Genomic DNA, 23,854 nt, shown 5'->3' with positions numbered 1-23,854 from the left:
TCTAACCAACAGTGTGCAACCAAAGATCAATTTCTGGTCACATCAAGCAGAGATAAGCAGCATGTTAAATGATGATCAAAACAGTTAGTTGATGATTTCCTGCCAGTCGACCTATCAATCAACTAAACCTTTTCGGGTTTACTTAACATTTTTGAGCACTGTAAAGCTACAGTTGGAAACTTTTATGAATTTTTCTTTGTCATATTTGCTGGAACTGTCACTACATTCTGAAAGTACATGAGACTGTGGCCAACACGAAGCAGAAACAGGGGTCCGGTCCGCCTGACTCCCTCCCGTCAGACACCTTGAAACAATCATTGTTGTCTTCTAGACCTCTCGAGCAGCATTAACTGTTAGTCCGTTTAGCATATGTTAGCCATGTCTGCTAACGTTAGCAACCGTTGATTGGATGTACTATCATTGTCAAGAAGAATTCACCAAGCATTAGATTGTTTACCCACTAAAAGGGAACGTGCGCTGGGTTTAGACCGTCGTGAGACAGGTTGAGTTTGACAAAAACTGAAAAAAATCATGTCTACCTCCAATGGCTTACACTAGAATCGGATGCCAGTGCAGCGGCAACAACCAATCAGAGCCAAGTAGTCTTTAATGCAGATGTCAATCACTCCTATTACTACATTGCCTACTTCTCACTTCAGATGTTTTCAGAAAGATATTTTAGTGTACTGTTTAGCTGTAAAATGAGAAAAGTTGGTCCAGCTGGTGGGCAGTGCTTGGTACTGTTCGGGCCTTAAGGCCATACATATGCCACAAGGCCACTGAGTCAGCAGGGAAATGTGATTTTCTTTTTCCCCCCCAGATTATCTGTCTCATTTAGCCCTGTGTGAATATAGTGAGCGTTTCAGCAAATATGAAAAACAAATTATTTTGGTAATAGTACCAAGTGTAGCTTTAAGGACTTAAAAAGAAAAAGAAATGTCAAGGGTCCATTTAATAGCAGTTCTTTAAATGCTATTGAAATTTGAACTTCCAACTCAATCTATTAAAAGCCCTGAATGAGCTTGATTGTTTTTCTCAGCACATGAAGAAAAATGAAACTGATGTTTAGAGTAATAAATTGTGTTCCATTATATTGATTTAAAAAAAAAAAAAAAAAAAACCTGTATGACTCATTTTATTAGTTTAAGATTTTTAAGACTTTGTACAATGTGTTTCCAAAACATTAAATGTGAGTTAATAAAAATATAGAAAGATATTCACAATTCAGTTTTCTTAATCTTAAAAGCTTATTTTGTTCATGTATAATTTTTTAGAGAACCTAGAAGAGTGCTCTATAAATAAGAAATTATGATTAAACAGTGAATGAAAGGAGTCAGACACACTTACTTCTTTAATAAATACAAAATGCTATTTGTTTATTTTTGACCACAAAAATACAGGTGTGGATCCTTAACAACTGTACAGCTATGTGCAAAGTCATGACGTAACAGGACAGACTGCAGATAAAAACAGAATACATGTGACTATCACACAGTGTGATATAAATACTTGAAGCCATTTTAGCAGATTGTCATTCATCATATGCCATCTGCAGCATATTTAAGGGCAGCAGCATATGGAGCCTCTGCCTATCACAAGTATAATTACGCTCCTAACAGGTGTTCTCCGGCACACTGAAACCTGCAATCCAGTTAAGAAACAGTCGAAGACATGAGCACGATACAAGCTCATAATTTTAAGCACATATGAAGGAATCCTTGGGATCTAAAGAATTTCACAACATCTGGAGCCGGTGACGACTTTTTAAGGATGTTTTAAAAAAAAGCCTGAAACTAGGACAACTATGAAAGGAAATTGTATGTCATTAGACAGTAAATGGTTGGTTTGCTTTCCACAAAAAAAGAGGTGTGAAGTGGTGTGAATATCATCCATCATTACATGTTCGTCTCTGTCACTGGATGTCATCATCGTCAAACAGATCCTCAAAATCTGTGGAAACAAAAAAACATGATTGTTAAAATAAGGTTACGTAACAGCTGGAGAACGAAACACCGGCCGTATTTCAAATGTTTCTGACATTCTCTCATAAAGCAGCGTTATAGGTGGAGAGGACTGGAGAGGTGCAGGGTGATAAAAGTAAAAGGATCTGGGAATGCACTTGCTGAGGAGTCTGCACAGCGGCCTTCCTGTGCGTCTGACAGTTTGTGAGGTCAGAGGTCAGCACAGAACTGTATGAACATGCACGGGATTATGTGCCACATCCTCCGCTTCTGCAGGCAGCCTTCATTTAACTCACTGCGATCCAGCTTATGGAAAGATAAGCTTTCATTTGTCACAATTGTTAAACCATTCAGTATGTACTGCATCTGATGTGAAGCCTAATGTTTAAGTATTGGTCAGACCTATTGTGGGTTGTACTGTATGTTTGCCTTTTTAGATATGGCTCTTTTTACATTCTTTAGTAGTCGTTCAACTAAAAGATTAATCAACAACTATTGTGATAACTAATTAATCAATTTCAGTCAGTTTTCCAGGGAAAAAAAGGCCAAACGTTTGCTGGCTACAGCTCCAGAAAATATGAGAATCGTATGCTTTCCTTCAGCATATATTAAAGTGACAGAGTCTCTTTGTGTTTTGGACAGTCAGTCAAATAATACAAGCAATTGGAATGCATCATATTGGACTGTGGGAAATTATTACCAGCATTTTTCAACATTTTCTGACATTTTTAGGCACAACAAGGAACCAGGGATATAATCAGCAGATTAATAGTTAATGAAAACAATCATTAGTTGCAGCCCTGGTGTTTTCTTTGTAAAGTGAAAGCTAGGATTGCAAGTGATTACTTTTTTGTTTCCATTATCAATTAATCTGCCCCCTTTTTTTAATTCATTGTTAAATCTGCAAAATGTCAGAAAACAAAAAGCAAACAGAGAACCAACATAAATCCCTATAGCAAAAGATGCCTTTAAATGTCTTGTTTTATTTGAGCAGCGGGCCAAAAGTTAAAGATATTCAATTCACTATCACATAAGACAAAAAAAGCAACAAACCTTAACAACTGAGAAGCTGGAACAAGTGTTTTGGCATTTGTGCTTGTCAAAATAATAATTATTTGATTATCGTTTTAAACAGTGGTTAATTTCCTGACGTTGGACTAATCACTTAATCAACTAATCCGTTCACATTGGAAAAAACCGAAGAAGGAAGCGGGTTCAACTTGTTGTCTTTAGTGCTAATCTCTTGTAATCTAAGGGCTCAGTAAAAAGAAAAATGTTAACAGACACTTTGAGTGTGGATGTGTAAATAGCACTCTATTATGCTGTTTTGGTACAGTCTGCAGTCTACATACAGTACACAGTGTGCAGACTACACACAAGAATTTGCAGACTGCTGTTTTAAAAGGTGTCATCAAACACACAGAACATAAAAATCACACAACACACGGCAGAAAAACAACATTTTGGCTCTAATTAAAGCCTTCCCAAAAAAATAACACAAAACATTACTTACAATGGAAGACATCTACGCTCAGGTGACAAATTTCCTTCTGTCATGTTGTAAATGCTTGGACAGTATTTATATACACTATACATATATATGACCAAAAAAGGGGGTGCCCAAACGTCCACAGGGGCATTGCCACATTGAAACAGGAAAAAGCCATTCCCAAACTGTTGCTGCAAAGTTGGAAGGCCATTATTATCCAAAATATCACTGTAAGCACTGCAGCAGTTTGATTTCCCTTCATTGAAAATAGGTGGCCATAGCGCCAGAGCAAGAGTACTAAGTCAACTGGTGTGTCCACATACTTTTGACCAACTATTGCAAATGTCCAGTTTAGGGTTTCTGTAAGGTCTACACACATTGACTGATTAACTGAACAGGACGAATGAAAAAAAGAAAATATATTACAATAAAATAAATGATACAATAAACAATGCAGGCAACTGACAGTAGTTAATGTATGAACAAATATGAGCCTGTAATGTTTGTACTGTATTTTAAAATGCTTAACAAACATTTCCAAAGTGATTCATTCAGGTTTTTCAGTAACAGTTTCATTACACTGCAGTTTCCTGTGAGCCTAGAAAGTAAAAGCCTTATAAAATCCCTTAAAGGGATAGTGCACCCAAAACTGAAAATTCAGCCATTATCTACTCACCCATATGCCGATGGAGGCCCTGGTGAAGTTTTAGAGTCCTCACATCCCTTGCGGAGATCGGCGGGGGGAGCGGCTAGCACAACTAATGGCAGACGGCGCCCCAGACTAACGTCCAAGAACACAAAATTGAATCCACAAAGTATCTCCATACTGCTCATCCGTAGTGATCCAAGTGTGCTGCAGCCCCGACATATAAAGTTGTTTGGAAAAACGTCATATGAACTCTGTTTTTAGCCTCACTGTAGCCTGTAGCTCTGACTGCTTCTCTGTGCTCCGCGCTTAAGTGTGCGCGCTCAGGGTGATCGGTGATCTCTGAAGAGCAGCAGTCTCGTCAGTACTGATGTCCAGATTTTCAAGTGCAGGCATCGCCAATTCTCAGTCTGAGCAGCAAAGACTTTCCTCATCCGTTGGCATTGCTTTGCATTTGAAACAACTACACCACCAGGTTTCCAGTGCTCGACTCTGGTAATCTGCGGCTGGCTGAGGCTCGTGAGCTGCGGTGGCTACTTCGTCCAGTAGCCTGAGTTCCGTCCGTATACTCGGGCTCAAACAAATACAGCTCAACAAAGAAATGCTGTTCCTCCTCAGTTTCAAAGTCTTCAGACATGTTGGGCTGTCCTTTGCTAAAAGACCGTAGTGAAAATGATCTTTTAGCTCTGTGGTTACCGTTGTCTCTCCCTGCGCAGAGTGATAGATAAGCTCTGTCCCTGCGGTGCACGTGTCATGTGATGTAAACACGGGTGAGCAAAGCTCATACTTTCGCTGGTCTCGCGCAGGTGCGCACACGTGAATGCGGAGCACAGAGAAGCAGTCAGAGCTACAGGCTACAGTGAGGCTAAAAACAGAGTTGATATGTTTTTCGAAACAACTTTTTATGTCGCGGCTGCAGCACACTTGGATCACTATGGATGAGCAGTATGGAGATACTTTGTGGATTCAATTTTGTGTTCTTGGACGTTAGTCTGGGGCGCTGTCAGCCATTAGGTGTGTTAGCCGCTCCCCCCACCGATCTCTGCAAGGGATGTGAGGACTCTAAAACTTCCACCGATCTCTGCAAGGGATGTGAGGACTCTAAAACTTCACCAGGGCCTCCTTCAGCATATGGGTGAGTAGATAATGGCTGAATTTTCATTTTTGGGTGCACTATCCCTTTAAAACACAAGGACTAGACCTAAACAATTACAACACTGAGAAATAATTTCACCGCAGAACCGCTGCAGCCTGAATATTTCAGAGTAAAATAACAAAAAATTAGCACAAACTGTCACTTCAGTGACAGCGAAAGAGCTGAGCCAGTGTGACACTGATTGTTTAAATGAATTAACATTTAAAATCCCTTTATAAATGTAGGCCAGGGGATTGGGAGCTGCTTTCAACGCGCCAGGAGACCGTTAAGTGGTACACATCTCGACGAGAAGGGAATAAAGCCTGCCATTCTAAATGAGCCTCATACAAAGCACATCTACAGAGCGCCAGCTGAGAAGTCTGCGTGGAATCTGTGTCGCATATGGCGAGAACTCGCGGCTGTTTGATGTAGTTGCCCCTCAGGACAAGAGATCACACTACATTATAAAACACAGTTTGTAAAAAGGGGGGGCGGAGGTACAAGGAATGTTTTGGGGCCAGTAAAGAGATTTTCCTGCTGTGGAAACAGCAGCGTTTTGACGCCCAAGGGGGAAATAACATCATGTGCTAATAGATTCAATCTGCCCTGACTGACACTTTACTATCTGAAGATGTCTGACTCCTCCTCACTTCAGATTACCTGAGCAGCAAAGTTAATGTGCATCTATGTGTAAAATCCTGTGAGAGGATCAGACAGCCTAAAGATGTTGTTATGGCTCTGTCTTTTAGTAAAGACACCTTTAGGAAATTCAGTGCAAGTGTCAGAGATACAGAGACCGAGTATTTCATTTTAAAAATCTGCGGCTGCCAAAATCCAACAAAATTTGAAATAGCTAAGTAATTTCTGTTTTTTTTGTGTTTATAAGTGGGGGTTTTAAATTATGTGTGACACCACTCTCCTGCTAAGTCTCTCCAAACAAATACTTATTTCAAAACATCCACTTCCTGAAAAGTATTTTCCACCCAAACGAAAATGTCAGACTTCATTGCATGAGAGATGAGGAACACACACCACGATTAAAGTACAGGTGTGAAGAAAGATAGTCGCACACGTGTAGTCAAAAAATATTACATATATTCAGACTCTATTGTGTAAAATATGCCACGCAGCCTAAAGTCCAAAGTTTGGAGGTACCAATGTTGCAGAAAAAAGACCAGAACATTCAGTGGTGTTGTAAAATAACCACCACTGCAAACCACACTACCTGGCCCCAAACTCCTCCCAGATGAAGGCAATAACTGGAGTAAGAAGCTTTTTCATCTCCAGGCACGTGAAGCATTTAAAAGGCTGGACACGCAGCCAGTCTGCAGCATTTCAGCCAAATATGTATCCTTGGGGACTGCTTCAAATGCTGCTCTGTGTATCACTACCCATTATTTAGTACTATTAGTGTGGCAGTATCTGAGCATTTGGCTCACAAGTCTTTTATTTCATGTACAAATAAATACATAAAACCATGTCAAATCTAAGATGAACTGAGTCTTAGCTAAAATCGAATTAAGTTTGAACACCGCATTTAGTCAGTCTGACAGAGATGGAGTATATACACAGCAAAATTCCTATTAAAAATCGGCTGTACTTTATTTTAAATAGGGTAATGTATATGTAAGGCCAGTGGTATATACAATCCCTGCAGATAATATGGACTAACTCAGTGCATAACAACAATAAATCAGTATTTTCACGACATTTTATGAAGGGTTCAGGTAGATTGTTGGTTTTGCTGTTGTGAATCTCAGTTTGTGATTGTTTAAAGTTAAGACATGGCAAATTGTAAGTGTATGGAGATCTTTACCATTAAAGAAGTCTGAGTGAACTGCCTTTTCATTGGCAGCCAGGTCCATCAGCAGTCCTGTGCTTCCCCCAGCCTGCCAGAGAACAAACATGCAGCTCAGAGGCACAAATTCAACCCCAAGAAACACAGCCAGCAACTTACCGGCTGCACAACCAGTAAACCAGCCTACTACTAGCAGTCTGTTTAGATACATGTGTCACTATAAGTTAGCTGTGGTCAAACATAAACCAGCAAAGACAATAAACTGTGTAGTCTTATATGATGGTCTTGATTCCAGAGGCAAGGCAAGACAAATGTATTTATATAGTACATTTCATATGTAAAGGCAACCCAAAGTGCTTTGCAGATTAGTCAATCAAAGTTCATTATAGTCCAGTCACAAAACATGCCTCAAAGGGCTGTACAAATAATAATTTCAATTCAATTATATCTATAAAGCCCAATATCACAAATCACAATATGCCTCTGAGGCTTTGCAAAATACAACATCCCTCTGTCCTTGGACCCTCAGAGATTACTAATACTCTATTCTTGAATCATCACTTTTTCATTTTGCTACTCCATCCTCCTGTTGTCATCCCAACCAGCAGACACCTCGTTAATCCTTTGTTTAGTTTATCATTAATTTTATTTAGCTCCTCATGAATACTTGAGTTGTTTGTCACTTTTTAAACATTAAGTAGATCCAGGAGGTCCAACAAAATCCTTCAGCGTGACCAAGTATGTGTACACATACCAGGAATTTGACTCCAGCTTTACGTTGTTCTCAATGTACTTACACATGAATTTACAGGAAGATTTAAAAAAATAGACGTACAACTAAAAACAAGGACAACAAACTGAATAACTATGGTTCTATGTCTATATTTAGGCCTACCTAATATGTTCATAAAAGCAGATGAGAATAGCAACACACAAAATCTATTTATAAGTCAGGTGCTCTGTACGTTGTAAACAAATACAAATAGTGCAAAAATATTAAATGGGTTAAGTACCAAATGATTTTATATACATGAAGAAAGTGGTCATGTAGCCTACGTTTTGTATTATGTTACATGTCTCACAGTATATACACAGTGTGCAGGGTGATAGGTTCATGTTAAAGCATAGTGTGTACTTTAAACTGTAAATATACAGCTATTAATGTGTGGGTATGAGGATATTTTAGTGTTACAAACTGATTTAATAGTTTCCACTGTAATATGTGTCTATGTATTATCTGGCTTGATTAACACTGTACCCTGCTACAGTCAGCCCGACAGTCTGTAGCTTACTTCGGCTAATTTACAACTAAATTAACAAGCAAGCGTAACATAATATTAGCCTGCCAGAAATTAGTTATTAATTTAGTAATTATTCGTAACTTTTAGCAGTTAATGAAGAGATACTTTAATATAGACCCATAAGGCTGTAAAACAGCTGAATAACAGAGGGACAGTTAAAGTTGGCTGGTACAGCTAGCTAACGCCAACTGTTTATATACGTGGCTAACTAAGCTAATAGTTAGCCTGCCAGCTAGTTAGCTAACAAACCTCATCCAGATCAACGTACGGCCCCGCGCCCTCAGGAAACATCTCGTCCACCGCTGGTTTCATGGCGACGGTCGAGTTGGATTGATCCTTTAGTGGCATCGATGATCAAAAACCACGGCGTCTTATCGCCGAATATTCATCAAATTATTAGCTAAAGAAGCTACACCAACAAGATAATGTGGTGCCCGGTCAAAATAAATCCGATGGGAAAGCCGAGTCGAGATACAAAGGTTCCGCGGCAAGTTTTCAGGGAAGCTTTAATGGATACATTTTATCATCATTCTTTAAATCAGCGATGAAAGGAGTAGTATAAAGACCTTGTACCTAAGTAAAGGTGATGATGCCACAGTGTAGAAATACTCTGTTACGAGCAGAAGTCTGGCAATCAATTTTATTCTCCAGTAGGAGTAAAGTTTTAGCATTAAACAAAAAGCACCAAAAGCAAAAGTGGGCAACACATTGTTTAAAATGACCCATTACAAAATAATTTATATTATATTATTGAATTATGATTATTGGTTCAACAATGCATACATCACTTTAAAAGTGCTGATAAAGGTAGAGCTATTTTTTTTTTAATTACTGCTGGGTAGCTTGTGAATTTTACCAAGGGATTGATAAAATCTTTATAATAACCCAAAAGAAAAAAAAAACATATTCTAATCTTACGTCTTTAAAATGATTGCATATTGCACCTTTGATACAAAATGTGTTTCTTAACCACACTGCTTTTTTTTTTTTTTTTTACATTACTGGCAAATGTAAAATCTAAAGCTACTTAGGGATCAACTTGAAAGGGGAGTCATAATATAAGAGAAATATTTCACATTACTAGGATGTCAACCTGTAAACATTAAAAGTACCTAATACAGCAATAGAAGTCTGCACTTTATTTTTTTACAGGTGAAGTAAAACCACCTTTCATAGGGATCTTTTCAAATCAGTTTTTGTTTCTGACTCTATCTATGCATGTAGAAACCCTGAGCTGCTCTCTGATGTTCATTCAGTATTTTCATTAAAGAGGTGCTGCACAGAATCAAAGACAATCACATGAAGTATGTTTCACTGTCTTTTATTTACTCTAATTGAATGCTTTATGTTTCCAGCTTGTGATATAAACATTAATTAATATCATTTGATTCCAGTATGATTTTTCTACTTTATACTGCAAATTAAACAGCTAAAATGGTTCACTATGACAAAAAGAACAGCTTAAATGGCTATACATGTGCAGAACATTACCCTCAGCTGACAGTATTACAACCAGGGATGTTGTGTTAAATAAAGAGGTGGGTATGCTGTTATACATAAAACACCCTCACACCAAACTACAATGTACATGCAGTTATTTTGTGCTGTTGATATTGTCTCAAAAAGCAGAAAAACTCTGTCCACACATGAACAAACTGAGTAACTGAGTTGAGTGTACCCTCCATTACATCCCTGGTCATAATTATCTAAATATTCTGTGGAACCAGAGTTAAATCATCTTCCACTCAATTTCTCCTCCTGTCAGCAGAAGTGTCATCTTGCTCTGCTCAGAGAGTTTTGTTACAGCCCTGCTGCTTGCTGGGAATCATCCTGGTCACGTCGATGTTGTTGTTGGCAAAGATCTGCATGGCTCTCTGGATGGTGGCGTCTGGCAGGGTTCTCGTTCTGCCCAGGATCCAGGCAAAGTCGACGTGGAAGAGCCTCAGGATGTCCGTGCAGGAGTACACGAGGGCCACGTTTGTGTAGTCAGTGGACAGGATCCAGTAAGGGGAGTAGGGCAGGACTGTGGTGATGAGGAGTAAAAAACACAAGATGGAGAAGCAGATCACCTACAATGTTTTCACCTGATCCGACATGAGGATCAAAAATAAGACGCATGACCATGTTAGGAAACACACTAACATTAACAACTGACTCCCTAAATAATACACAACAGTGGCATTTATTCTCAAAGATATATTCAATGTCTCTCTCACCGTAGGAATAGCTTATTCCCAGCTTGGCCGGGTTCTTCAGATCCTCTATGACTCCAGTCCCTACGATTTTCCTCAGCTCTCCTTGTCTGTTTTATTTCACACAGTCAAATTTCATGTTGGATTAAGCGAAATACCACACGCCGTGCAAATATTACCTCTTGACTCCACATTTGCACAAAGAAAATTGCAGATAGGACTCACAGTATTTCAGAGCTGACCACTCGAATGGAGTTGTCTGTCGTCAGAGTGAAATTGGTTTCGATGCACCGGCCTTTCTCAAACTGGGCTGGCAGTTTGGCAATTTCAAACCATCTCCCCATGAACTGTGAGGGCAAAGACACACACGAGTTCAAAGACAATTCAGAGCGCTGTGAGTGGAGCGTATGAATAAATCTACATGTTTTAGTGGATTCAGTAAATGTACGGTGAGTGTCCTATCAAACCTATTCTTTACCAGAGGTGGGATGTACATTTACTCAAGTACTGTGCTTCTCTTAAGTATTTCCATTTTATGCTACTTAACACGTCTACTCCACAACATTTATTCACCAGCTTTACATACTAGCAGGTTTGTTTCTTGTGAACAACCCACCAGTACATACAGTACTTCAAATTAGCTCCACCTGGACCAACTGCATCAGTGAAATGCTACTTACACATGAATGAATCAATAATAACATCAATAATAACAATAAAGTAACACTAGTTTGATGGTACACTAAAATGTAGGAGTAAGCAGATATAAGGGCATTTTAGGAGGTTATTAATGTACCGTATTTGTCAACAGTTGTAACATTTTATATTGCTACGACTATGTTTTACCATATTGTCATTTCGTATTTGTTTATACACCAGCATATTTTTTTTGGATGTCCACAGGAGGAGCTTTAGTTGTTGGCAACAATACATTCTCACTCCCAACTCCTCACATACCATCAAACTATGACACTCAAAGTAAGCTTCCAGTGTTCTGGATGCTCTTGGTAAACTGACACGCCGTTAGTTTACCAAGTGGCAACCTCCAAGGATGGACAATAAAGTCAACGCAGAAGTGCCAGAAACTGCAGTTCCTCTAATGGCCACTTGAGGCTGGCTCCAAAAGCCAGTCAATCCTCATAGACCTCCATGTAAAAATTCTCAATTCTACAGCAGAAATAAACATGTTTACAACCTGGTACAAAAAAACATTTTTGTTTCTATAAGTAGTTTCGTTCTTCACGACAGCTGTACGGGGGTGAATTTTTATATAACTTACTTGTTATAGTAATAGTTACACATAATTAAAGGCAGGACTACCCCTCACTCCTTCACAGTGCCAGCCTATCAACCAAATATGATCACTTCTGACTCCAAAAAACAAACAAAACAGAACAAAAAAAGAAACAAGATGGCTGAAATGACGAACTCAAGGCTTAAAAACTGGAGTCTACAAACCCATGGGTGACGTTGCAGTGGCTGTGTCGATTATTTCTACAGTCTACACTATTTACATCACTATAGGGTGCTACACATACTAGCACACTATGTTGCTATGTAAATTACTTGACTTTTGGTTTTGCATGGGACACGTACAGCAGGCTCCCAGGTGAAAGTCCAGAGTTTGTTTGACCCATCCACCTCACCTCCCAACCACCATATGCAGACTGTCTTGCTCATTGCGGCGGTTGCTTAGAGCTGACACCCAGTGCATCTCATGCTGCTGCTAAAGGGTGCCTTGATGCATTGGTATCTGATGCTCAGGGCCAATGACTGAGCATCGGCATTTGATTAGTTGGGAGTGAGACCAGGTTGTTGGCAACAGGATACATAAATGCTCTATTTACTACTACATTACAATGTGTTGTAAACCTTTTATTGCAAGTTTATATACTGCTTATAATTGCCACATGCTTCACCCTACTCTGGATTACCATTTCAACTATGTTAAATAACTTGCTATTTAGGCTAAAGTTTAATCAATGGCTACTTTTAATAGAATACAAATCAAACACTATGTGCTATACATTTTTGACCCATCACAAAATCAGACACTCAAGCTGAAAAATAAAGTTTGTATTCTTTTCTAATCTTTTGATATGGTACAAGACAAAAAAGACAGCTGTTTATGTCATCTACACACAACCATGGGACATAACTGGGCATTGCTCTGCTAATTTATTTATCAATTTCTGTACAAAGTAGCTCGTACCTGTCTAAGGTTGAACGCCGGCTGAACAGCTGGCTCTGGACAAGGTCCCCAATGAGGCACCTGAGCCCTGATGAGCGGGAGGATGAAGGCAAAACCCAAAACAAAAGGTAACTTCATGGTTGGGGTGCCCTTCAGTACCTGCAGGAGTTGATCCACCATAACATAAAAATTAAATCAGATACAGTTTGTGTTGAAATGCCATCAAATAACCAATATATAAGCAGACATAACAAGATATATGAAGACGCAACTGCTGGAAAGCAGAAAAGGATTTCATGGCATTTTAAGAAGTAATTCTAAATGTTAAAGTTTACTTGACGAACATTTTCTACACAGTTTCTTTAAACACAAGAAAACACAGCATCAGTTAAGGCTAATAAACAGCATTTTCCCTCACAAATCATCACCATTTATACATACATCACCAAATATATTTTCTTACCTCTGTGGCCAGATGGTCCAGATATGTGTTCTCTCCCTCGGACTAATCCCGGTATTTGAATTAGAGATGTTGCTCTCTGCAAGGTCTTGCAGTACTGCGACCCTGTGTCATCAATGCCTCTTTGTGTGGAGCAGCTTTATTTCAGACATGAAGTAAACTATTAGCAAAGTGGAGTCATGGGGGACATACCAGCAGAAATGTTATTAAACAGTCTGGATGTTGTCCTCCCTTAGAGGGACGGGGATGTGTGCGTGGTTTCTTTTTTACAGCCTTTCCATAAAATATCTGAGGATTTCTTTAAGTGACTCTCAAGCAGCTACGAAAAAGGTCTGTAGATTATCTTGAGTAACCGGGTCATGATTTTTGAAAAATGAAATGAGTTTTTTTTTTGGCGCTTTGAGCACCACGAGCTGAGTGCCATCTAGATCCATTATTCTCAAGAGAAGGCAGACATCTCTACGGCCAATATGTCTAACACATAACTCACGCCAACACAATCTAGGCTGATAAACAGCACTACAGGTAGGGGAAAAATATGTATTTTTGATTCTGGGTTAAACTGTCCCTTTAAATATTGTTTCATCAGTCTGCATTTTATTCTTTTTACAATGAGCATGACAACCTCTCAAGGCTGTAACCACTTACTTTCATTATAACACAAAGCACTGGTGTATGTCAGTGTTTACTTCATGTTTGACACCTATACTCATGATTCAATGACACTCATCGCCCACATATTTCAACCCTTGTCTGACCCTCTGTTTTTAGCTCAGTGTGCTGTGAGCAGAATCCTCTCTATATTGATTTTCAGCCAGTCTGACTGGTGACTCTCATCCTGTCACTCATCAGGACCCAGGCCAGGCCCACTGAGGGCAGGAGCAAACGCTTCAAAGCATCATTTTCATACAGTCAAGTGCCTAGCATGTGTTGATTTGCTGGTGGCATGTCTCTGCAGAGGGACTGTTTTTATTCACTGAGCTGAACTCTGTAACAGCTTTAAATTAGCTCTGAAGGGTGTGGACTGATGTTAACACTGTCAGAATGTTATGTTGGCTATGTGTGAAACCTATTGTGAATAGTCTGAACAGGAGACAACAACAAGACAGAGACAAGATGTGAAATAATGCATAAAGAATGAAAAAGAAACCCTAAAAAAAATTCTGTGAATTTATTATTTATCAAACTAACAGTTGTTATTTTTACCTTGAATATTAATTTTTCATCCTGACATGATGCACAGGCTCAACTGCAGGAGTCGATAAGTGAGTTTTCTATCCGTGGTATTGATTTTACCGTATTATACATATTTACACACACAAAGGACAATGCAGGACTTTTAATGCGGCGGTGGTGGGCCTCATTTTTCTCCGGGTTTTCTCATAATAATTGATTGCATGCTCATGTAGTTAGAGTAAGTAAGTTGGCACATAATCAGTAAGTGCTGAGCGTGTGCCAACCTAATCAATTCTTTCGAAGAGTCCTGATCATCCATCCATCATTAGAAAATTTGGCAGTGCTTCTGTATTCATGATAAGTTGCGGAAAGATGATCATCGTCCAAATGCAGCAAAGTACGCACAAAACTATATAAACTGAGCAGTACTGCATATCAGTGTCTCAGTCCATAGGTCAACATTTAAATATGTGAAATGTCCTGGTGCATTAAAGCACCCACAGTTTAACTCTCAACACAGATTAAACCAACCACTGTCAGTTATGCCATTAAATGCTGTCTGCTCTCAGACAAAGCCCCACGGCTACAAACAAGGTTAAATTAAAGAAGAGAGAGATCAAAAGGCTCAATTTCCAGCTAATACACTTCAGAGAGGAATGACTTGTTAGCTGCACCCGGATACATCAAAGCCTGGTTCAAGCAGAGGCGGGTTTTCCCCTGGATGGGGGCATTGAGCCTGACTGGTCAGTCGATGATCAAGGGAAGAAACAACCACACTGGCTCAAAGACGGAGTCAGAAATATCAAAAGGGTAAGGAATATTAAAGGAGCGGATGAGTATGCAGAGACAGGAGCATTTCAGCAAAAAAACAATCAGCCCCTGCTTGTTTTGATCACGGTTGTAATGTATAGTTTTTGTTTCCATATTCTATCACATGGAGGGCTAATTCAGTTGTCATCAGTGAGGCATGTTTGAAACTGTGCTGATTATATAGATCTCTGTGCTGCCTGGGGGAAGAATTGGTGTGAAGCAACCATGTTTTCACAGACATGGATGTGGGCTGCAAGTGTAACTTGACTGGTGCACAGGGGCAGACACGAGGCGATAATACTACTTTTATCAAGTCTTTTCTCCACCTTTCAGCCATGACTGCATCACCACTCAGGTCACCCATGGACCTTTTTCACAGCAGACATTTTGACTTGTCATGATAGGGAAAGCACAGGTGAAACTGATTACATTAACAATCGCTCAGTTCCATTAGGTGGCCCAGTGAGTCAGCACCCACAATACCAGAGCCTCCTTAAAGTGGATTGCGGCCATCATTAATGAAAGTAAATACACCTGTGCTTTTCCTACGACTGCATGTCAAAATGTCTGCAGCGAAAAAGATCACTTCTGTGGGAAAGCCCCCACACATACCTCTTCCTCTGGACACCCACCTCCATGTTTCCATGGTGCACAGCTCCACACCTGATTTTATTCCTACAAGAATAAAAGCCTGGTACCACACTGGCAGCAATGTGAGGATATGGTGCTCATTAGAAAGATTTTTATAAAAGACTTTGTGTGTATGTGCATGAACACAGCCAATTATTACAGACCTTCCTGATAGGAGGCATTCAGACTTGTCAAACACAGCTGTCACTAATTATATCACTGATATAGGTGTAGAGCTGTGGGAGTCTGGTATTGCTCATGTTGGCTTACCTATGGAGCTCTTGTTAAGGTTGTTAGCGACAACATTGGACCCTTTTTTGTGATTTAATACTCTGTCATGTCTCTTTCAGTAACACACCATTTTCCTATATTTTTGTACATTGTGTTCTTCATCTCTTAATTTTTTACCCTATAACAAGTTATAATAGATAAATAGACAGAGGCACCTTTTAAAGGCTCTTGTGTTTGCCTTATGTAATCTGTAATTTGTACATTTTTATGCTGTTTGTATAATTTTATGTGGTGTTGTTTGTGCACTGCTTTCTTAGCCAGGTCGCTCTTGTGAAAGAGGTTTTTAAATCTCAATGAGTTTTACCTGGTTAAATAAAGGATAAATAAAAATAAAATAAATAATAAATATATGATGGTCTTTAATGGGATACTTCTTCCACTTAGGAATTATAAAGGCCACTGTGGTCTTGGGTACGTTCAGTGCAGCAGATTGTTTTTTGTAGCCTCCCCCAGATTTGTGCCTTGTAACAATTCAGTCTCTGACCTCTGCAGGCAGTTTCTTTGACCTCATGGCTTGGTTCTTGCTCTGATACGCATTGTCACCTGTAAGGCCTTTTATAGAGAGGTGTGTGCCTTTCCAAATCATGTCCAATCAATTTGATTTGCCACAGGTGGACTCCAATCAAGGTGTAGAAACATCTCAGCAATGATCAAGAGGAATGAGAGGCACCTGAGCAGAATTTCAAGTGTTGTTGCAAAGGGTCAGAATGCTTGTGCCAATGTGATATTTCAGTTTTTCCTTTTTAATAAATTTGCAAAAAAAAATAGAAAATTCTATTTTTCCTTTGTCATTATGGGGCACTGAGTGTAGATTAATATAAAAAAAAAAATGACATAACAAAAGTGACAAAAGTGAAGGGGGTCTGAATACTTTCCGAATGCAGTGTACTGTTAATATCCTTTGTATACTGTGATTTTCTTCAGGTACCTTTTGCATATATGTAGGCCTAGGCAAAATTTACAAATATGTGTGTATGCTTAATATCATGATGTATTTTCTTACTATGTTTTTACTGATAGTAAGCCTGTTCTAACTCCCACCTTGTTACAGCCTCTTTGTCAGTGATTTTGCACCTTTCATGGTAGTATGATACGCACCGGGTGGTGGCTATTTCTGACGCCACCGGCCACAACCAAACCCGTCAAATACCACTGCTTTGATAGTGGATGCACAGATGGTGGGAGCTATATCTGACGCTGCTGGAAACTAATTAAGTGTAAAAGCATTAATGCCCATGTGCGTCCCAATTTTGTCAAGTGATTGTTCGCCTGAGAACAACATTTTGTATGACAGCCCTGGCTGGGACAACAACTGTCTCAGCCAATCAACATTTGTAATGTCATCAAAGAGAGCCCTGCTGCCAGTGCCCTGCAAAATATATGTAAAATGGATGTGCAAAGAGGCGCAAATTACAAGACGAGACCCAACCTGAAAGTTTTACTTTAGTTCATACTAGTCTGCTACCATGGATATTAAAATATATATTTGATTTTTAGATTATTTGTTAGTATTTTGCCACCATGGAAATAAGCCCACGTTAGCTTGCAAAGGTGAGCTAACAGTTAGCCAGCTAGGGCGCTAACTGCTTAGTATTAACTCCTTGATCAAAACAGTATACAGTAATGTTAACTTTCATTCCTGCTCATTTTAGAAAGGCCACTGCAAGAAAAGGTGTTCTTTGTTTGAACTGTCAAAGGGACAGTCAGTCACAGATATTTGTTTCTGGCTGTCAGAGATACTGAGCTAGCTGTGGCGCACTAGCGTTAGCTGCATGCTAGCATTAGCGCGCTAGCCCGCCAACTGTAGCCTTATTTTTTTCCAGGATTGTGTCCAGTGACAGAAAGTACTGCAGAAAGTGAGGCTTATGGGGAAAACAATCGCAGGGCATGATGATAAACCAAGAACACCTTTTTTATGGTGGGCTTTTTAAATGAGCAATGGGGGGAGTTACTAAATTAAGTGATGAAGCAATTGATAAGTAGAAAGCATTAACTAGCTAGCTAGCTAAAAAGTTAATTACTTCTACTTCATTAATGATGTCCTAAATTCGTTTTAAGTACTATTAGGATGGGATTAGTTTTACATAGGGATGTGGACTAATGTCAGTTTACCACAGGATGTCTGTAATATAAATGTCCGATTCACACGGGACAAGAAATCTCCGTAATTCTACCAGAGATGGGAGTGGTAACTCCATTGCGCCCTGGCGTCACCTCCTTGTTGGCAATGTGCGTGCTACATTGTTTCCTGTAAGCATCAGCTGAAGGATAATAATAATTAATAAGTAGCCCAATATGAAATATTGCCCATGATCAGGATTGTGTGTACGCAACGATTAGCAATATGGATTTATATTAGGCCTACCTAACGCAACCAGAAGTCTCGTGGCTCTAAAAAGTGACAAAACGAGAACGATGAGAATGAGGTCATGCTTTATGCATTAAGTATTTCAGAGGTCTAAGGAGGAGCCTGTTGCTCAAAGTGTCACACAGTGTTAAAATCCTTCTAATGGGAACTGCTTGGTGTAGGCCTACAGATCTATTTGTTTCAACTCTGCTGGTTATTTCTTTCTGGCACTGGGATGTCATTTTTTATCGTTTTTTAATGTTGTTAGTTACTCCATTGTTTTTCCAGAGAAAAGCCAAATTGGAAGTGGGATTGGATGTATTTAGAAACTAACAGAAGTGTACATTTAAGTGTACACTTACATCAGTGTTTCTAAGGAACATTAACATATATGACTGACCAAGTCACATGACAGCAGTAGTAAAAAACACTCACATGCCACATGTGGGGTCATGTTGGGGCCCCTGGTACATATGTACACACAAACGCACACACTGAAAGTTAAACATGTGGAAGGGAAAACACCCTAACGTATGACGTAACATACACACACAGCTTGAGAATATTTCCTGCTGCTACTGAGGAACAACAAAGGTCACAACACCATCCGTGCCTTTTCACCTAAATTAAATTAATAGTATTACTGTATTTTTTTTTATTTTTTTTTTTGAAAATGCTGTCAGACTGGTTCAACAAGTGAAAAGAATTGTTTTCTCATTGGAAATAAGTAATTTAATTAACTTTTACACAACTTACGAATAAATTATAGTAGGGCTGAAATCAAATAAGTAAGAAAAGAAGTAAAATATGACAAAATCATACAATGATGTGGTTTTTTTTGGATATAATTGAATCATTCAAACGGTCTGTCTTTAACAGAGTCAGATGTAGGGTTAGGGTTTTTGAGAATCATGAAAAGTATTGAGGGTGCAACATGATCTCACAAAAATTCATGAAATGACCTCAACCTCTTAAAAAGATTGTGGTTTACGTTAAAATAAATATGTTTCGTATGTGCGGGATGTAAGTACGTCACATAACATTACATAACTTTAAAAGATAAGGATGTAAATTTAAAAGAAGTCAATGTTGACTTTTAGTGTAACACAGAACATGTACAGTGGCCTCCTGGGTGAAAGTCCTTTGGTTGTTTGACCTCCTTCTTATGCAGTCTTTATTGCTCTTTACACTATGGTTTTGTAACATTTCAACCACCAGCCACTGCATTACATCGTTGTTCCAGGAAATTTGTGATCCTATGGATCCTGGCTGACTCTCTGTTGGCATTATTAAGTGGTGCAAGCATGTAATTTAAACACATCACATGCCACGACCACATAATGCAGTATTCAGAGGTCATGGTCTTTTCACATATTTCTGTGAGACCAGGTTGGGAGGGTGTTTGTAATATCAGAAATACTTTTCAGTACAGCACAGACCAGTACAACAAAACCACAAACAACACCATCACAAGTCACAACACAATCAATAACAACTGACAATACCTTCATGTTAAAGCTTCCCAAAGGTTACATTTGTTACAGGGTATTTTTATCACACTGGATTGATTATAGTTAGTATGGGTGTTGCTGTTGTTGTGTCCACCCAATTTAAAACAGTAAATAAACAAATGGTTGTTGTCCTTTAGGATGCTGTAATCCAGACAGCTAGAAAACGCCTGTGTTTTTATTGACTCTTCATGCAGGAAAATCAAATTAAATATATATCATCTATCATTTTAGGCTTTTAATAGAGAGTCAGCAGAGAGAGAAAGATGACAGAAAATCTAGGAGTTAGAGAGATGACATGCAAAAAAGGTTGGAGAAATCTGTTTCTGAAATCTTCTGACAAAAGACTTTAAAATGACACAGCTGAATGGAAAACCACAGGTGCTGGTGATAACATGAACGATGGCTCTGTTTTGTGTTCACGTGTCCCAGTGACAGTGACAATGAGCTGGCATGCACAATACCAGGAACTTCATATCAAAGCAGCTAAATTAATTTTATTATTTACACCTGTTTTTTTCGTGCTAAGATGTGTCAAAATTTTCCTGTGAAAAAAGCTCATTGTTCACTGCAGACATTTTGCTATCAGAGAAAAAGATCAGTTGAAACAATCAAAGGAAACTGCTTTCTGCCTAAAGCCTAAAAGACGAACAGAAGGTTTGGGGGGGAAAAAAAAAAACCTCATGTCTGCTCACCACAATATGCATAAAAGTATAATTAAATTTAAATAGTGATTACAGTCAACAAGTTTATTTATTTCTAAAAGCATATAATGCTGATTCAAGCATGTCCTGCTCCATAGAATACGCTACATTTATCTAACCTTTATGCTTTCACAACACAAACAGTAAGGTCTTCATTGTCCATTAACTGGTTGGTGTTATTGCCACATTGACTGAGCTGACTGTTTGGTATGTGGTTATCCTTCAACAAAGATAAGAATCCCATTGCCTTTATTTTCATAGTTTTGGACAAACATGCCTGAGAACGTGTCACATTTGAGGGTCAGAGGTCATTTCTCAGGTGAAAATCCATTTTGTTGTGAATAGAAACTGCATGACGGAACAACATGTTCCCCAGAGGATCAATATGGCCACTGAATGACCTTTTTTGACTTTCCATTCATTCAAAACAATACAGTTCAATTGCAAGCCAAGAATAATATGTCTGATTTAGATTGAAGACTATATAAGCTCCCTCACCCTGGATGATTGAGCTTTATTCTATCATTCAAATTTTCATGATATTTTCGGTCAACAGTTGTCCCTCCTGTCACATACTGTATGCCCTGAGCATAGCATGAGCCAAACTCTGTGCTTTAACTGTAGTGTGTGGTGTTCATATTTCTGTGTAAACAGCATTACTTATCGATATGTACAAAATGAAAAATTATAATTACATTTATTCAACCTTATTCAACCTCTAAATTGGTACCGAAAGACACAGGAGTTTGAATGACCATTGGTTTATTTCATCTATCTTATATTGGGCTTAAAACGCCCCTGGTTGGTTTCACTGTATAAATTTAATACAAATAAAGTTAACTTGAAATTACTGAAAACAAAATGATACCAGAATAAAAGGATGGTAAGTTTTTTGTCAATTTCATGTACCACTGTGGATTGTACTTGCAGCAATTTGTATTAAAGGAAAGAATATGTTTTTGTTATGTATAATATGCAAATTAATTGTAACTTTCCTAAAATAATAATGATAATGCTGAAAACAAAATTGAATTGGCTAAATTGTGGATGGTGCTGAAACAGCTCCAGAGAGATGCTGGAAAACAAGACGTTTTTAATCTGAAGGCATACATTTTGCTTTCTGTTTGTGAAGTTTAACTGGCAGTGACTTTCCAAATCGGAGTTTTGATCAATGTCTGATCATAGACTGTGATGTTGTACATGTATCATCACTTCCTGTTAGTATGGTTACCATGGTCACCTCACTTACCATACTTTACATTTTGGTAATACCAACTGCAAAAACTATGAGTATGTAGGACATACTGTAGCAAAGATTTGGAGCTCTGCCTTTACAAGTGGAAATGCAACTGCTTGAATTATTTTTTATTTATTTATTTTTTTGTAAATGCCCACAATGATTGTTCATCTTAAATCAAAGGACAAATCTGCCTCTGAATGTTTTGGACTGAGCTTTGAAAAACTTTTCCCAAAAGGAGGTAAACCGACTCAAATTATCATTAGACGACAGATTTATTCTTTAATACACTGCCGGACAAAACATTACAAAACTGAGGATGTTGATAATGCATTGAAAGTAATGACAAACCAATTAAAATTCAACTGAAGCAGTTGTTTATCACAATATACAGCCAGTCTGACCATCTTTTCAATGCCTCTAATGTTGATTATAATGATATCTAAATGTTGAATGTCTCTAATGAGCATTTTGTGTCCTGCAGCTCTTTGTCTGATTTTGTTTTCTCCGTCTACCCTGTTGATAAACCACCACAGACTGCCTCTGCTTCAACCCATTTCCAGTGCCAAGTGCTTTCCAAGGCCCTCATGGCTCTCTTGTAAAAAGCAGGGCAGGGATTAAAAGTGAATCCAGAGGCACAGAGAGAGCTGCTGTGGGAGCATCAAGAAAACCAGATGCACCTGTGCCCAATTAGTCTTCCTTTACACCTGCGTGTGCTTTGGTAAACACTAAGAGAACTTGAGGTCGGTAAAAGCAGGAAGCTGCAGTAAATGTTCACCCGAGACGGCACTTATGTTTGGAGATCGAAGGGCTGATACTGGTAACAGTGGAGTGAAATTTGTATGTTGTTTGTTGTTGTTAATGAGAACCAGAAAACCTTCTTTCAGTTACTCTGGTTCATAGAAAATAGCAGCTAGCACTATAGCTGATGCTTTTATCTTTTCAGTGCAATCATGTCCTTCAACTTCCCAAAGGAAAATACTCTTATTAAAGCAAATGGGAATACAGTCACTAACTTTCTTGCTGAGGGTGCATTTGTAAATCCAATCTGACACTTTATACTAAAATGAGAACACTGTTGTTTGAAGAAACTGCAAATGATTGAATAATCACACATTCACTCCACTTGGTGTCCTGAGTGTGCTCTGCTGCTCAGAGAGTGTGGTGTTCTAAATAAGGGAACGGTACTTTCCAACAGCAATCCGAAATTTACGAATTTGCCAGAGCGTGCTCCATGAATGTGTTAAGAGAACTGGATACAGCGTTAAATGTGGGCCCCCCTTCATCCCTGTGAGTTGCATGAAGCCAAAATGGTTCAGCTGCTGTGTATAAAGTTACACAGAGGAGCCAGACAAGTGATAAGCCCTACTTCTGCACTGTGTAGCCCACAGAGCAAGTGCATTAGAGACTTATAGTGACTGACTGTGGCCATGTTGTTTACTTGAATGGAGATACAATTATTCAATTATGCGGCTCTTCTAGACTTTCACAATGAAATAAGACCCAATGGATCAAATCCTGATAGTCAAATGAGTTATTTCGCGGGGGTTGTGATGCTCAAAAAAATGTATCCACTGATTTACAAGTGTCTCTTTAGACATGTAAGTCAATGGGAAAAAGTATTTCTGGGCCGCAGGGAATCAGGTGATGGTGTGATTGCAGCCGGGCGCACAGATCATTTACCACTCCCAGGTTTGTTTGGTAAAAATGAAGCTACAGCCAACAGGCAGTTATCTTAGCGTAGCTTAGCTTAGCTTAGCTTAGCTTAGCATAAAGACTGAAAACTGAAAGAAACCTGCTAGAGTGGCAATAAAACAATTATGTATCTGTGGGGGGGAAAAAACAACATTTTGTGGTTTAAAATTATCTGGTAGCAGTCACTTTCTGGAGTTTGCTCAACTAAATCTAAGCTAGCAGGCTTAGCTGTAGCCTCCTTTCTACCAGACAGACATGAGTGGTTTCAGTCTTCTTATAACTA

The 23,854-nt window shown here is 38.9% G+C and overlaps 2 protein-coding genes across 2 annotated transcripts; both read right to left on the bottom strand.

Moving 5' to 3' along the window:
* Window positions 1–1,347: 1,347 nt before the first annotated feature.
* LOC126383207 (COP9 signalosome complex subunit 9) lies at window positions 1,348–8,788 on the bottom strand. The gene is made up of 3 exons (XM_050033685.1): window positions 8,580–8,788; window positions 7,048–7,120; window positions 1,348–1,950 (listed from the first exon to the last, which is right to left on the bottom strand). The coding sequence occupies exons 1-3, from the start codon at window positions 8,676–8,678 to the stop codon at window positions 1,913–1,915; spliced, it is 210 nt and encodes a 69-aa protein (XP_049889642.1). The 5' UTR covers window positions 8,679–8,788; the 3' UTR covers window positions 1,348–1,912.
* Window positions 8,789–9,635: 847 nt separating this feature from the next.
* apoda.1 (apolipoprotein Da, duplicate 1) lies at window positions 9,636–13,324 on the bottom strand. Its single transcript, XM_050032750.1, has 5 exons — window positions 13,177–13,324; window positions 12,735–12,872; window positions 10,748–10,869; window positions 10,547–10,632; window positions 9,636–10,353 (listed from the first exon to the last, which is right to left on the bottom strand). Exons 2-5 carry the CDS (start codon window positions 12,849–12,851, stop codon window positions 10,118–10,120), a joined length of 561 nt encoding a protein of 186 aa, XP_049888707.1. The 5' UTR covers window positions 12,852–12,872; window positions 13,177–13,324; the 3' UTR covers window positions 9,636–10,117.
* Window positions 13,325–23,854: the final 10,530 nt, after the last annotated feature.

This window comes from Epinephelus moara, chromosome 21, assembly GCF_006386435.1.
Source record: "Epinephelus moara isolate mb chromosome 21, YSFRI_EMoa_1.0, whole genome shotgun sequence".
NCBI classification, from domain to species: Eukaryota; Metazoa; Chordata; class Actinopteri; order Perciformes; family Serranidae; genus Epinephelus; species Epinephelus moara.
Note: the sequence above shows the minus strand (reverse complement) of the source record. Positions and strands in the feature narration are given on the sequence as shown.

Bases quoted from the DNA above. Each gene is read 5' to 3' on its own strand.
- LOC126383207 (XM_050033685.1), bottom strand. From the start codon at position 8,678: ATGCCACTAAAGGATCAATCCAACTCGACCGTCGCCATGAAACCAGCG. The intron at 7,121-8,579 runs GTTTGTTAGCTA...GTTCTCTGGCAG, and splicing joins CGTACGTTGATCTGGATGAG to GCTGGGGGAAGCACAGGACT. The intron at 1,951-7,047 runs GTAAAGATCTCC...TTGTTTCCACAG, and splicing joins TCACTCAGACTTCTTTAATG to ATTTTGAGGATCTGTTTGAC.
- apoda.1 (XM_050032750.1), bottom strand. From the start codon at position 12,851: ATGAAGTTACCTTTTGTTTTGGGTTTTGCCTTCATCCTCCCGCTCATC. The intron at 10,870-12,734 runs GTACGAGCTACT...TTGCCCTCACAG, and splicing joins CGGCGTTCAACCTTAGACAG to TTCATGGGGAGATGGTTTGA. The intron at 10,633-10,747 runs GTGAGTCCTATC...GAAATAAAACAG, and splicing joins GTGGTCAGCTCTGAAATACT to ACAAGGAGAGCTGAGGAAAA.